The sequence below is a fragment of the Stegodyphus dumicola genome, chromosome X2 (genome assembly GCF_044657685.1).
Source record: "Stegodyphus dumicola isolate Sdum_Otavi_A_Nest chromosome X2, ASM4465768v1".
Lineage (NCBI taxonomy): Eukaryota > Metazoa > Arthropoda > Arachnida > Araneae > Eresidae > Stegodyphus > Stegodyphus dumicola.
Genome location: NC_140781.1, coordinates 25,934,093 through 25,950,552, shown reverse-complemented (window position 1 = coordinate 25,950,552; position 16,460 = coordinate 25,934,093). Strand labels below are relative to the sequence as shown.

The 16,460-nt window shown below is 34.5% G+C and overlaps 1 protein-coding gene across 1 annotated transcript in view; it reads left to right on the top strand.

Moving 5' to 3' along the window:
• The window catches only part of LOC118188898 (large neutral amino acids transporter small subunit 2-like), a 96,435-nt gene that overhangs the window by 44,457 nt on the left and 35,518 nt on the right, over window positions 1-16,460 (top strand). The window contains exon 3 of the mRNA XM_035359419.2: window positions 14,633-14,726. Coding sequence (XP_035215310.1) covers window positions 14,633-14,726 — 94 coding nt within the window. The remainder of the gene's footprint in view (window positions 1-14,632; window positions 14,727-16,460) is intronic.

Sequence of the window (16,460 nt, the reverse complement as noted above, 5' to 3'; positions counted from 1 at the left end):
AAATTTAATAATGAATTGCTCCTATAGATAGGATCAATTTGGGATATAAAAACATAATAAATTTTCAAAATAAGTAAATAAACAATTAAACAAATATAAAAATTAAAATATTAATGGAATAAAAATAGTATGAAACGTATAAAAAAGCAAAAATTTTCAGAAAGCAGGAGAAACGAAAGTTAAAGAACCGTTATGCGAAACGTGCTATAAACGCTTGGTTCCAGTAATTTAATAGTTATCAAAACCTACGCAATAATGCACATTTTTCATTTATATGTAATTATATATTATAACCCATCCTGAAATTCAGGTGATAAATGCAGATAATGTGAATATCAATCTCAAAATTGAAAGATCTGTGATGAGATTCCCGAAAGAAGGACAGCTTATTTCTCGCTTCTTCTACTTTAAAACCTTTTTAATTTTTACAGTGGCATCTTAATTAAAAGCATGGGGGCCGATAACTCGCTACCATTCGGACTAGATCGAGTGGATCTCGTACTTCTCCCCATGCACTCTTTAAATGCTAGACAGAATATAAGTAATTCTTGCATTTACACTTGCGTACTTTGTATATCCAACTAGCACCTGAATGATCCGTGGTTCAAATCGCGACGAGAGTTCAGTTGATTTTTCACGTTTATCGCTCTCGTTTAAACCAAATATTCTCCATAAAACATTTTACTTGAGTTTTATTTAATTAAGTTGTTATTATAGTGTAGGTAGTAATCCTTAATAGGGTAATCATTATTTCTGAACTTTCTTAACACAATGAAATGCAGTTCCGGCCTCAAATGAATGACTTCATACAGTCAATTCAAGTCTCTAAACGAATAAGGGAAGTATTTTATGTTATTCCTGCTATATGAAATCCTTGCAGTTTCTGAAAAGTATGCTTTCGACGTTATTTCTGCATGTAAATGTTTTTTCGCTTTCTCTCTGTATTGAGGGTTATTTTGTTTACGAAGTGATATACAATAATCAGTAAGCAATACTAATGCTGCCAGACCTTAAAATGCCTGAAAGACATGCATGGAAAAGAACCTCGTTAGTGCCTACACAAAATAACATCATGGAGAAAACTTGGAGGATGGATCAAATTCTACCTTCTCTGTTCTACTCCACTATTCGAACATACTTAATACTGCCAGTATCTGACAGACGTGCCTCAAAGGTTTCAAACTGTAACGCACTATATTCTAGTTACTGTGAATACGCTTTCATCAGCCGCTGTTTCTTTTAATTTTACGTCTCTAATGCCTTGGACCTTACCAATTAGGCTTTCGCCGAGGTATTACCCGATGTATCCTACATTTCGGCCTTTCGGTTTCAAGAAAGTATTCAAGATGTACCAGTGAAATGGAGCAATATCGGACTCTCTAAAGTGACGGAGATAATTGTAAACATCCGAATTTTATGCAGTAGTTTTATAAGGTATTTCTCCCACTTCCCTAGCGTGCCTTCGTGGTGTAACGGTAGCACGCTGGGCCGGTATTTCAGAGGTCCGTGGTTCGATTCCCGGCGAAGGCGGTTGCATATTTTTCATCTTTTCTGCTTCCAATTAACCTAATGACTCTACAAGTGGCGCCCGAACTAAAAGGGTTGTGGATGATGATTCTCCGCACCCAGGATTTGGCGACTAGGTCCCCTAAAACCCTAGTCGCTCTTTAAAAAGGGGAGTATATAAGGTATTTCTCCCACTTCCCTAGCGAGCCTTCGTGGTGTAACGGTAGCACGCTGGGCCGGTATTCCAGAGGCCCGTGGTTCGATTCCCGGCGAAGGCGGTTGCATATTTTTCATCTTTTCTGCTTCCACTTAACCTAATAACTCTACAGTTTAACTCAGGTCTATAGGTAAGGCAACTTTCCTCTGCTAACCGTTGTCTAACATCGTCGGAGCTTATCCCCGTTTAAAAATATTAAGTCCACCATCAGCCAAAGGATAAAATCGGTGAACACAGGTAGTTCGACTCGGTTTCAAATTTTGACGAAGAATGCGTAGGTTGCATGGGAGGTTTCGAGGTTTTCCCCATGTGTATATACGAGTATATACAAGCCAGTATAGTGTGAATGTGTGTATACCTGTAGCGTCAATGTGAGCTAATTTTTCTTAGAGTGTCCTTCACAAAGGCATTCTTTCCTTTGGACAAAGAGCCCTAATATTTTCAGCAGTAATTTAAATAATCAAATTAAAGAAAAGAAACGAAAGCATAAAAATATTTATATATTATAAAGGAGTACGCGAGGTTATCTGCTTTTTGTAAGAGAAATTTTTTTCTGTTTTGTGTATTACACATTAAAATGAGTGAGCAGGACTTTTTTACCTGAACAAAAAGGGTATGATTGGTGGTTATTTGGATTCGTTTGTTAAAGCTGCTGGAGATTCTAATCGTAAATCGTTAAACAAGCTATTTATATAAGATACGGTGGAAATCGTCAGTTTGGAAGTGTAAAAAGTTTTTTTTCTTTTCTTTCTCTTTGTTTGACCATTCCTTTCTTTTTTTATTTCCCCTTTTCTGAATTTATTAATATATTTTGTCGTTTTTCTAAATTAATAAAAGTATATTTTTTTAATCTTTGCTATGCTTCGAATTAAAATTTTCAATTTAAATTGTGTAATCTAATTGTGGATCTGAATCCGAACTGAACATCATGGTTGTAAAAGAAAGCCTTATTTTAGTAACTATAACCTAACAATTAAAACGGAGAAAAGTGCTGAATGAAACAGCACGATGAATTTTCATTTGACTTTAACATTTTTTAAAATTACAATCGGCTTCCAGTTTAAGGTACTTTGTCTAAACAAACAAATAAAAAAGTTAAATTTATTGTGGACTGATGGGGAAATTACTATCACAAACTATCAGCATAAAACAAAACTGTCTACGAAAAATGCTGAAAAAAAAGGAAAAATGCATGAAGTAAGAGCAGTAATAGCAGGTGATATCATAGTATTGCGGAATCGTTTTCGTCCACAACAGTACGTAATTCAATTTTACATTTTCCGGTACACATAAACATTGCAGAGTCAAAAGCAAAGAGTTTGAAATGACCTTTCTTACGCCAGTTGAACTCAACGGCGCTGTTCCGTTTTCTTGTGACTATTGTTATTTAATCAATTTATAGCTGCTTCATTTCATTATACCTTTTTTCCTTCATTTCATTTCATTAATCTTTCGTTATTCACTGTGAATTCTTTTATTTGGAATTTACGTAATTAAATGAAATTACTCTGCAAATTAAGCTGCTTGAAAATGCAGGTAAAATGTTCTTAGATTTTTGAAGTCTCATTAGGCGTATTTCGGAGCAGAAAACAGGAAAAATCTGCTGTGTGGTCGTCGAGGCGCGAAATCTGGACTTTCCGATTGCCAGCCCGCTGTATTTTCCAGTTACACTACGAAGGCAGGCGATAAGGAGGGACAAAATACCTTATAATTTTAGTTATTCCTCCTCCATTTCAATTAATTTTTTTTAAAACTGACCTCAGATTAACCGCGACATCCGTGGGCTTTTGTCCTTGGTATTATCCGGTTAATCAGAAGTAGACTGGATAATTTAGGCTACACGATGGAAGTTTATCAAAAATAGCAAATTCTTTAATGGTTCAGTTTACTCTGGCATCAGGAAATATGTTTTTTCTATATAGAATTCGTTCGTGAGGTCTAAATTATAATGCACGAATCATGAGATACGAATTGCGAAATCCAATCCCCAGAGCAGGATTCGTCATAAGTGATGAATATTCGTCTGAATTATTTGTCCCAATAAATAATGCATTCGTCTGACATAAAATCCGACCGTAAATGAGAACCGTGAATAATTGGAAAGCGCGTCTAGCGCGCTTTCGAATACATTCGCATAAAGATCAAGGTCTCTGAAATAAACATATCTGCATATTGGGGATAAAACCGGAGAATTTCCGTCTGGAAACGATTGTCATTAAGTGGGAATTATTGCATCAGCTTTGTAAACAGGTGTTCATTCTCATATGCTGGCAATATGGGTTCGTTTTAATGGCACACATGGCGCATAAATTCGTCATTTCCTTTTCTTATGAGTCGTGGGAAACAGTTTTGCAAAATAGCTTGCCTTTATTCATGAGCTTGTTATCGCTTAACTAACCACGGCGTTTACTTGTTCACCCGAAGTTTATCCAGCTTTTTTGTTAAATTTAACCGATGATCTTTGCGTAAACATTTTCGTATGAAAATAATATTTCTAGTCTTATTCAGTGATGCATGAATATTTTCCCTGCTCAGCCACTGCGTTTTCTTCCAAATGTTAGCCTCCGATATCACTTACGAAATCTTTTTACTTCCTTGTACGAAGTAAAAAGGAAGTATTGTAATCGCGAAAAGTTTCAGGCAGCATATTTCAACGAAAATATCCATTTTGACCGCTATCGAATGCAATTTAACGATGTTTTTGCGTGATATCTGTACGTAAGGACAGAATAAAATACTCTTTTCCTTCAAAAAAATTATAAAACTGCTTTAAAATTAATTCTGAAGAGAATTTTTCGTGGCGTCTGTACGAACGTATGTACGTACGTACGTATCTCGCATAACTCAAAAACGAGTAGCCTCAGAACGTTGAAATTTTGTATATAGGACTGCTATAACATGTAGATGTGCACCTCGTATTTTGGTTGCAATCGGCCGCACCAAACGTATATAAATATATTTATATATATATCCACTCTATTACCCGGCTCAGTGATCTCAGTTTCTTTACTCTTATATGTTTGTAAATTGTACATTTTTTTTCTTTAAAAATGATTGAATTATATGGTTTTTATCTTCCGGTTAAGGATTTTTGCCTTTAGTAAATCTGTGTGCAATATTTTTAGAATTATCAGCAATTTTAAAAATGTTTAATTGCCGCTAAGCCTGTTTTAATGGCGGCCATTGATGTTTACATTTGAAACAGGATTCTAGAGGATTTGTTGCCAATCTAGAGAAACTTAGCTTCGCAACAACAAAGATAACGCATTCATTTATTATTGCCAATTAAATCATGCTTAATTCTTTCTGGAATTTTTTCGAGGAAATAAGCGTTTGAATTTACTTCGTAATTTTTAATACAGATATTTTGAGTTTTTATGTATTTTTGCCTTCTCGCGAAGTAAGAACTGAATTAATTAAATGAGAAATACTTAATCGTCTGTGAAAAACTGTTTCTTTTTCGTTTTATTTGCTTAATTTCTTTTATACATAGTTCTAGCTTTATTATAGTATTTGAATAGAACATGTGGCAACGATTAGATAATTCTTTAAATGATATACATTTTATGCATTCTGAGTTATAATATGAATGAAATATAATACTGTTAAGTAAACCTAGTGCCAGAGTGTCGCTATGGTAAACAAAAGTGAATTTTAAAGAATGCATTTATTCTATTGTGGTTTATGCGCTGTCGGCGAAGTAGGTTTAATTCAATCTAATAAGTTTAAATAAAATGCAAGAAAATTGCGTATAATTTAATATTCCATACAAGAAAGTCATGTGGTGTACACATCAGATTTTTTCTTATTGGAAATCGCTTTTAGAAAAAGAATACAGATATTTAAAACAGGTGTACAGACTTGTACACATATTTGAAGAATTTTTTTATAAGTGAGGCAATCAACTGCAGCGTGCAACAAGAATGTAATTATGAAGCTTATGTAATTTTAAAAATTTAATGTGCAATCAAATAGCCTATTTTTTTTTTATTTTAATTTTTTTTTTCAAACTCCAATCCAAAATATAAAAAGGAAGTGTTGTACATATTAATTTCAAGAATTTTAGTTTTTGTGGATTATGACGTCTATTTGTTTCCGGAGGGGGTTGAGGAAGAAAACATAGGATCTGTAGTCGTCTTACAGTCTTCGTGCTTTAGGAATGAGATTCGTTGAACCAAAAATGCATGAGTACTGTGAGAAGTGATCGAAATTACACAGAAGCTGAGATTGCAAATTAAAGATAAAACAGATATACCTAACTACGGTAACTGTTTAGGCCAACACCCATCTTTTTATAGAGGGTGCCCAAAATTACCCCAAAATAGACCAAGCACAAAATCTAGAAATTCCATAAAATCCGGATTTAGTTTTGTGAGGAAGCAAGCGCCGAAAATTCCCACAAACCCAGCGAAATGTATGAAGTTACCTGGAATGATAAATCTACTACTGAATTTCTCCAATTACAGCCAGCATCACAAAAGGAAAATAGTAATATTAATATGTTTAGCTATCTTAATTACTGCAGTGATAAATCAGAAATGGCAGATTTCTTTAAAAATCTGAGAGATATTCATAGTGTGCTTCGGAATAAAAAAGCTAAGTAAAATGATTCAGATATTTCTTAAATATCTATCTAAGCTTTAATCGCATACTGATAACATTGATAAACTATTTGTGTGCTTTTATATACTAAACAAAATTAATGGCCAATGTAATTAATTTCTGATGTTACTTACAATGTTATCAACTGGAAAGATTACATATGATTGTGGATTTATGAATTCATTTAACGATTGATTTCTTTTGAATCAGTATAAACCGCTAAGCAAATTTTCACATTGAGGAATTAATGACACCGTGAGGAATTAATGACATTCCTTTTCGTGTGCACTTGGGATGCAACGGTTGACATTTCTTTCTGCCGCAAAAGTATTTCTTGCTCATGAATTCAATTCCTTCAATTTCTATATCTAGCGCATGAGCCAAAATGTGGGAGGTAGCCTATTACTAGATTTGGATTGGTTCGTCAGACCTTTTTTCCTGCCGCCTTTAGACTGAGGGGATGTAAATATTTATAGACATTTCTGGCCTGTGCTATTGTCATGCAATGGTTAATACACAAAGATCACATGCTAAATTCCAGATAAATGTATAGTTTATTTTCAAGACTTCTTGCTTCGATATTCTTGATGCTTTCTATACCTTTTGGCAATAAACGTATAAGGTATTTTTCCCGCCTTCCTAGCGTGCCTTAGTGTTGTAGTGGTTCTGCACGCTGTGCCGGTATTCCAGAGATCCGTAGTTCGATTCCCGGCGAAGGCGATTGCTCATTTTTCATCTCTTTTGCTTTCCAAAAAATACTTAATGTCTCTACAAGTGGCGCCCGAACTAAAAGGGTGCTGGATGATGATTCTCCTCACCCAGGATTTGGCAATTGGGTCCCCTAAAAACCTCACTCGCCCTTTAAAAGGGGGAGTATATAAGGTATTTCTCCCGCCTTCCTAGCGTGCCTTCGTGGTGTAGTGGTTCTGCACGCTGGGCTGGTATTTCAGAGGGCCGGGGTTCGATTCGCGGCGATTGCTCATCTTTTCATCTTGCCTGCTTCCAAAAAATACCTAATGTCTCTACAAACGTATAAGGTTATTATTTAAATTTACCACTTATTTATAATTTTAGCCTTTACTTTAATTTCTTTCTGTTTTCTCACAAGAATGTGGATGAGGCTAGCTAGTATTTAAGCTGAGGTTTTTGAATTGTAATACAGAACGTGTTTGTGGCCTGCGCGTGCACGCTGCGTTTAATTCCTGCCGGCTCTAATAAGTTGTAATTATTTGATTTTGCGATATATCGCTGCGGATAATTGAATTTGATAAGCCGGTTAGAGTTACTGAGCCAGCTTAGATTAAAACTAAATTCTATAATCTCTAACTACTAATCTACGTTTTAACTTAGATTTTACTGTTACTTTAGTTGCGTCACCATGAACTGTGGTATATTGTTGTAGTAGCAAAGCGGAATCTACGAGAGACCTCCACAATTATTACATTAATGATTCCAGCTTCGCTTGGCAAGATAATATTTGCTAGTACTGTACGCCGCAGGGTTCTTATGAAGGGACTGTACGCCCGAGTACGAAGTGTTTGTGTTCCACTAGCCGCCAGTCCAGAAAGGCAAGATTAGTCAAGTCCTCTCCACTAGTCGCCAGTCCAGAAAGGCAAGATTAGTCAAGTACTAGCCGCCAGTCCAGAAAGGCTGTAACATACGATATTTTCATATGGCCATCTGTATCCAAAGCTATTTTCAGCCACTCTAATTCAACTGCGTTTTCGAAAGCTGTTAATTTGCACTGCTTACTTAACTTTGAAAGCCAAGGTAATATAAATATTGTAGTTAGTTTAAAAATTTTGTATTATGAAATATTATTCTATTTCATTTTCTCTTTTATAATTTCTAATGCGTCAATTTTCTTAATCTGCTGTGTCATTTTCCGTTTTTTTTTTTTTTTTTTTTTTTTTTGTTTTTGTTTGTTTTTTGTTTTTGTTTTTTGTTTTGTTAGCACACGAACGCGATGTTCTAAGTTCTGTTTAAATAAAAAGGTTTATTTAAATCTTTTCCTAGCTTTATAGTTGCTTCCAGACATAGCTATAGTTCGCTTCCCTTCTATTAGGTGTTTTTTGGACTAGTTACCAAATCAAGGAAAATCTCATAAACAGCGTATTCAGCACAGATTATTAAAACCTTTTTTATAGCTCGTCTTAAAACTACATTTGCAATCACATACTTATTTTAAATTTTAAATCGTGTAATGTGAAAAGAGGGAGGAAAAAGAGCAAAGATAAGGGATTATCCTTGGTTCTAATATGCGTTGTGTATTTTTTTACACATTTACATTTGTCATCGACGTGCCTTACTCATCAGTACAGCCGACAATTTCTTCTATTCTTACATGTATTGTATATCAGATAAAAAGATTTTCGGATCTGTATTATTCTTTTAAGTACGTGTCTACATAGGTTGTAATTTCTTCCTATGAGACATCTAAGTCTATTAAGTGGAAGAAGAATGTTTCCGGAGGCGGAAATTACCAGTATGAGGAGACATATGCCAACTGTTTATCAATTTATTTCTAAACGAAAGAGAAGGAGAGAAGGAAAAAAGGCCATCTTTAGTATCATATGTCATGATCTTGGGTCCTTCAGGGAATGTAACATTTCATCACATGTTAAAGTTCAAAGTTCAGATAACGTTCTTCTTCAATAAATTAATTGTGCATTATGTATATTATTAAGATTATAATAACATATAAATATTTTTAATAAAAGGTCCGAGATCGCGTTATGTTAGCAAGATTACAGATATAATATGTAGCAAAAAATAAAACATCTCTCGTATTGTAAAATTCCGTCGGAAAATCAAATTGGTGAGAAACACAACAACGTAAAATTTAAAATTAGGTAAAAAAGAAAAGAAACCTTTTTGGTGTATATTTTGAATAAAATTCTATCATAACTTGTTTTGTTCCATGCACAGCTTTCACCGCTGCTAGAAGATCACCTCTTTCTTTCCCCAGCTCGAAAAATACATATGCCTTTATTTAGATTTAGATTATTTTTTAACGTGTTTTGTAAATTAAACAACCAAAAGTATGAAAAATGTTGATAAATATCAAAACTTGAATGACAGTAGTTATTTATATTCGTAAACTAAAAGTAAATACTTAACAGCTAAATGAAGGGATGATCGCGTTACTACGAAATTTCCCCAGGAGTTTATTTCTCTCTGGTTGAGAATACCAGCTGTATCGATTTTGAAAAATGCGATTAGGTACAAGTCCTCTCTTCTTCCGCAGCAAAAATGTGTTTTCCATAATTTCATATGCTTTAGGCATTATTCACAAAACCGGCTGCTGTGTGACGGCATATTAAAACGATTGGAAAATACTCAAAATGATGGTAAAACCCAAAGCATGAGATGGTTCAAAACTGACAGAAAATTTGAAAACATCGAAAACGGCAGTAATAAAAAAAATTTGAAAACGATAGAAAGTAAATAACAAAAGAGAAGCAAGACAATGATTCTGATTCAGGAAAAATATAGAATATTATTAAAATACTTCCAAATTTAAAAAAAAAAGTCTAACAGGGATTAAATCATCAAAAGGTTGGGAGAAATAAAACTGAAATGAAAAACTGACTAATTTCCAAAAATGAAAGAATCCAACATGAACATAAAATGGCGCTAATATATATATACTTGTATTTATGGTGCAGCGATGAAAACGACCGAACTGTAACCTGGGTAAAGCTGGACTTGTCCGGGAACAGGACTTTGGACACTGCTCCAGTCTGAGACAATCCGGTTGGGATGCTGACAACAGTACTTTCAGTAATCCAGTCCAGAAAGGCAAGATTACTGACAACAGTAATCTTGCCTTTCTGGACTGGCGGCTAGTGGAACACAAACACTTCGAACAAGGGGTTTCATCTCTTCTGAAGATCGGTATATTGTTGTAGTAGCAAAGCGGAATCTACGAGAGACCTCCACAATTATTACATTAATGATTCCAGCTTCGCTTGGCAAGATAATATTTGCTAGTACTGTACGCCGCAGGGTTCTTATGAAGGGACTGTACGCCCGAGTACGAAGTGTTTGTGTTCCACTAGCCGCCAGTCCAGAAAGGCAAGATTAGTCAAGTCCTCTCCACTAGTCGCCAGTCCAGAAAGGCAAAATTAGTCAAGTACTAGCCGCCAGTCCAGAAAGGCTGTAACATACGATATTTTCATATGGCCATCTGTATCCAAAGCTATTTTCAGCCACTCTAATTCAACTGCGTTTTCGAAAGCTGTTAATTTGCACTGCTTACTTAACTTTGAAACCCAAGGTAATATAAATATTGTAGTTAGTTTAAAAATTTTGTATTATGAAATATTATTCTATTTCATTTTCTCTTTTATAATTTCTAATGCGTCAATTTTCTTAATCTGCTGTGTCATTTTCCGTTTTTTTTTTTTTTTTTTTTTTTTTGTTTGTTTTTGTTTTTGTTTGTTTTTTGTTTTTGTTTTTTGTTTTGTTTATGCAACATGCGTTTTTAAAAAGTACTTTAAAACTGTTTTCATTTCAAAGCATAACTGCGTTTTATAATATAAATTTGCCGCTTTTTAATTCTGCTGCATTTTTTTTCAAAATTTGTAGCTTTGTTTCTTACCTATATGTTTTCCAAACATAACATCTTTCGTGAAGATATTTGGGGAATTTCCCCTTCGTTAGTGAGTTCAATAATAAAATGCTTGGGATTATGAGCAAACACCTTTATCCAGTAGTGTTCCAAGGGCTTTTCCTTTGTAAACAGTAATCTGACTCGGCGCTACGTTTCTCTAAGAGAAACTACGCTTATTACCCAGGTTAGGTAAGGTTATTTGAATATGGTAAAGCACACGAGTGCTATCTGTCTATGGAGAGGGATGTCTTCATGGAGGACTTTTAAAGAAATACTGGCTCGTATCCCCGTTACACATGAGGGAAATCCACGAAAATTAACCATTCAGCCAGCCCGTTCGCCGGGATTCAAACCCAGGTCGAACCAGTTATTTATTTATTTATTTATTTATTTTTTAATTTAAAGAAAAAGAAGTCCTCGTGCACCACAAAGTATCACACGAGACCCTTACAACCAGTTTTTAGCGACTAGTTTTTCGACTGCTAATAGGCTTGCTTATCACCCATAACGTGAATAGGAAACCAATTTGAAATGGCTCATCCTCCTCTTTGATTCGGAATCCGGTAGTCAAGAATGCGATTCGGTAGATATTGCATTCTTGACTTGCGACAGCGTCATGAAAATTTGTTTGCTTCAGATATCGTTTCGTCGAAAAAGATGGACTTGATTTCAGATCAATATATCGTGCTTTATCTTAAATTATCCTTCCTAGTTTTTATACCGAAATAATTAGAAAATGTCTAGGTTTAGACTGTAGCGACGGGCAAGCAATTTTGACATACGCAGAAGCTTTGTTCAATAGTTATGACGGCCAGTTTACATGAAGATAGCAGCCGTGCAACAAAACGTATAGTCCTAGAGAGTATTGTATTGTATGGCTATTTTATGGAACACAGGCCATCTGTTATAAAATGCTACATTTATTGCCTTTGATACTAACTATCACACCAGGACATGTTCCAGCATACATGGCTAAAAACAGAATCCTTTTCCCCCCGAACGGTGGGCATTTTTTTGTCTTTTTTCGACATTGGCCACTCTTAAGCCCGGAAGTGGTGGCCATTTTATTGTAGAGGTACCTAATAGACAGCCACCGTTACCTTCTCTGAAAGGACCGATATGTACAACCATGCCATCTCCGGGATTCTAACCCGGGCCCTTCGGTATTGTAGTCGGCTCCCCTGACCACTATGCCATCTGGGGGGGGGACAAAATACTACTTTGATATTTACAGAGTAGCCAATAGAAATCGTATTGACATTTACGAATTATATGTTAAAAGGGTATTTGGCCTTTCATGTTAATTATGTGATATAAATTTTCAAGCTACCCCGAATGCTTTCTAATAAAACTGTTTAAAATCTAGCCATCTTTCTCGATAACCCTGTATTTAGATTTTCATTGTGACTTCACAAACTGCAGAAAACAAATACTGCAATGTTAAGTCATGGTTACTTTGATTTTACGGTAGATAGGTCGAATATATGCAAATATAAATATATGTGCGGATGTTAAAACTTTGATTTAGTGTTTTGTTGACCCTAGCGTAATAAGAGATACAACTTAAGTTTGTTTTAATTGATTACTTAGGAAATACGGCATCAAAAATAAAATTTTAAATAAATTTATGTCTAAAGATATTAATGGAGAAGTATTTCACGCAGAAAGTTTCAGGATCCAAACTAAAAGTAAATTTCAGTAACTTTCAGGATAGCAATGAAGATTCAGTCGCGTAAATTAGGAATTATCCAACAGCTAAAAGCTGTTAAAATTATTTTATATGAATGCCAGTATACTGACTTATTAATTCCTATTAGAAAGTTAATCATTTTATTCCCCTCTTCCTAAGTGTAATTTCCTTATTTTGATAGCATCTGTTCCTATAATTCTTCTTTGAAATTGAAAAAGTAAACAATTACGCAGTACAAATTCCAGTCACCTTATTATTCTATTTCTTGTTATCTTTTTGCTAAATGAAGTCTTTTCATTCGATCATCAGTCTATTATTTTTGATGATGTTTAGAAGATCCTTCAAGTATCTTAAGAGTTAGATAACGAGAAATACTTGTGAAGTGACTTATACTTTGACAGTCTTTGTATTGTACGCACGTATGGAGACGTTGCTCTACTACAGAAGACGAAACAGAACAAGAGGTTATACCTCAAAAGAAACGCTTCTTTTCATAGATTTTCTTATCTGAAAAATGCTGCATTTAGAGCATCCCTACGCAAATTCATAAGCATGTTGCGAAACTCTTCCTTACAAGGTATGGAAAAGGAATCAGGCTTCTGCTTATATTACAGGGTACATAATATATAGCGTTAGAAATATTTTTTCGTAATTACAGTAGAAGCGTTTTGATTTATATTAGTTAGATATATTATTAAAAACATACAAGCGACACCGAAGAAGGAAACACTAAGGAGAGAGCAATAGAGCTAATACGCATAGACTTGAAATTTAGCATTTCGCTGATGTTTTACATTTTGGGAAATACGGAATTCTGTTTTGCTATCAGAGTTTCAAGTTATCTATACGTGGAAGAAGCTGTTGGTTATGTCTAATTTTGTTAATACTAGACTATGTAATGTTGCATCTGGAAATTGTCTAATGTTGCAATGAGAGCGAAACATGCGTAATTTGTTACTGACCCACGACGCTTAACTTAGGATTAACCACCTATATGTGACTCATCAATATGAGCTTTTCTGTTGGATATCTAATCATGGTTAATCCAATCTTGGGTGTAGTAATACGGTAGTACCTTCCAGAGCGGCTGCGTCTTTGAAACACTGGAACCTGTCCTGGACACCAAATGCCTAGCGGTGCAGTCGTCAAATTGTCTTAAACTTTTCACATTCGAACGTTATTCGTAAAGCATTTACTGATTGAAATAAATAACAAAATTTTATTGTTATTTGATGATGACAAATGGACTACCGCTAGGCATTTGTGGTCCAGGACAGGTTCCAGTGTTTCAAAGACGCAGCCGCTCTGGAAGGTACTACCGTATTACTACACCCAAGTGTGCCCCAATATTGGATAAACATGATCAGCTCTCTCTCTCTCTCTCACACACACACACGCTTTAAAAAAATTGGATCTGCACTGAACCTCCAAATTCCAAAGGGCCTCGAACTGTGAAGACATCAGAGTTCGACTAAAATTTCGACATTCTGTTTAAGTATTCTTCATAAAATTAGACAACTGGAGGGAATAAGAGTATAAGACATATTTGCTCTATTTGCAAGTGTAATTACGATTAAAGTACTGTTTGTAACACTGACAAACCATTCGCATTCCGTATCCATAGCATCTATCATTGACTCTCATGAATCTTAAAACTTAAACTCTTAGGCTATGTCAACTTTCATATTCATAACCAAATATTAAAATTTGCAAAGATTGCTGGCTTTTACTTCGCATGCCATTTGGCTGTTTTTCAGTGTTTTTCAGCGCATGCATAATTTAGCAATGCTTTACATTTTTACTGCACAATACTTTGCTATTGGTCCGAATATAGTTAACTAAGAATATTCCTAAAGTGAAATTAAATTAAAGTGGAGTGAATATTTTTTAAATCGTATAAATTGCTCAAAGGACTCGTTATTTTAATTTTTCTTTCTCTGAACTTGTATTTTTAGCTTGTACTTGTATACATTTTATAAATATTTTTTTTTCATACCTGTAGGACAAACACAATACTTCACATTTGAAGGATCCGAAGCAGATGTAACGAAAATAGCCTTATCTTTCTATTCTGGACTGTTTGCTTACAATGGATGGTATGTAGTTTTTAATAATTGCATGCTATAAATATATTTCTCAAAAAAGTTAAATGGTAACAGAGATAGCACAAAAAATAATTTTCAAAATTAATTTTAATTAATTATTCTCTACAAATACATAAATGTGAAAGAAATTAATGACTTTTATTGATTTTTGAAATAAAGTGCTTATTCTTATTCTACGAGTTTCAATAGTTTAGGTTAAATTAGGTTAACTGATTAAAGCAAAGTCCACGAGGGCTATCTGCCTAATAGGAGTGCCTCCATGGAAAGCTTTCGACAGGAAACTGGCTCGTATTCGCGTTACATACGGGATAAACCATAGAAAATACCGTTGCATCTTAGGTTGCATCAGTTTTATGCCAACTGTTGCAATTTTTTTGCAAATTTCAGTATTCACCTGCAGTATTTGAACACTCATCAGGATGTTTCAGCTCTCTTCAATGATATTTTAACACTTAAAATAGTATTCGTCTTCTTTACTGTAAATTATTTCTAGTGATTTGAAATTTCTTTATTCTAATACTAGTGCTAACTCACCTTAAGCCAAGGTTATGGTGTTAAATTCGAGCTGAGAAATGGAATTACAGATAATAGAGGTATAATTTAAGCAAAATATAATTTTATTAAAAACTGCCATGTCTGCACATAAGTATTGTTACCAAGATCATGTGCCATGACGATCATGCCGAATGGCAACACCACTGAAAGCTGAAAATTTGCTAGGCTATGTAGACGATAAAAATCTTATGTTGCGTAGAATGGCAAAGTTTTTCTGGGCACATGGTTGATTAATGCTGTTTTAGAGTAAAGTAACTGGACGGGGCACGGACATTGGAAAGATCAAATTATAGATGGTTTTAACGGCACAAAAGTCGAGTATTAAGCTTATAAGATTCTAACTGAATTAACTTGACTTTACTGGCTAGATCTTTACATTAACGATGAAGCGACTATTCGCTAAGTTCAAGCTGTATCAATTACAAGACGTAAGAAGGGTGAAAAGACTTTTATTCACCTTCAGAAGAAACTTACAGACGGCATTCCTAGTTCTTACAAACTTACCCAATACTCTTGGTTGCAAGTCAAAATAGAAAGATAAAATTAAAACTAAGTTAAATAAGCAGGCGAAGCTGCACAGAGCTAATTAACGCGAGTTAGAGCTTGGCCCTACCAACGACGTACACAAACCGGCAATTAATATACATGGTTGTAAAATAGCAAGCTTAAATCAGCGAAACAACGAGGCCGAAGGGTAGAACACGCTTTGTCTGAAATAACTTGGATATCGCCTTAAATAGTATCTTTTTACCCTATTTTGCATAATACGCATAACGGAAATATCATTCCGGCAGGAAATAGAAAAGATAAGTAACTGAACAAAAACTGGTTAGTTTAAAACTAAATGCTTCTTTACAAGCTTAATATAGAATTTTTGCGTTAAACGGAGCACTGTAAGTGTAAGTAGAAACTAAAAAATGATTATTTTTCTCTTGTGGTGATTGTGCCATTTACAGAAGCTCTAAATCTAACTTTGGCAAGAATGACATTTACAGTTTTTTTTTTTTTTTTTTTTTTTTTTTTTTTTTTTTTTGGTTAATATCAAATTTAGGAATGCTTTCAGTCGGGTTTTAAGCAACCATGATTAATTTAAGATTTTTAAGATGATAACAGTGATCAATAAAATTCATTTACAACTCCCAATAATTTAATCATCAGTTTGAAAAACGG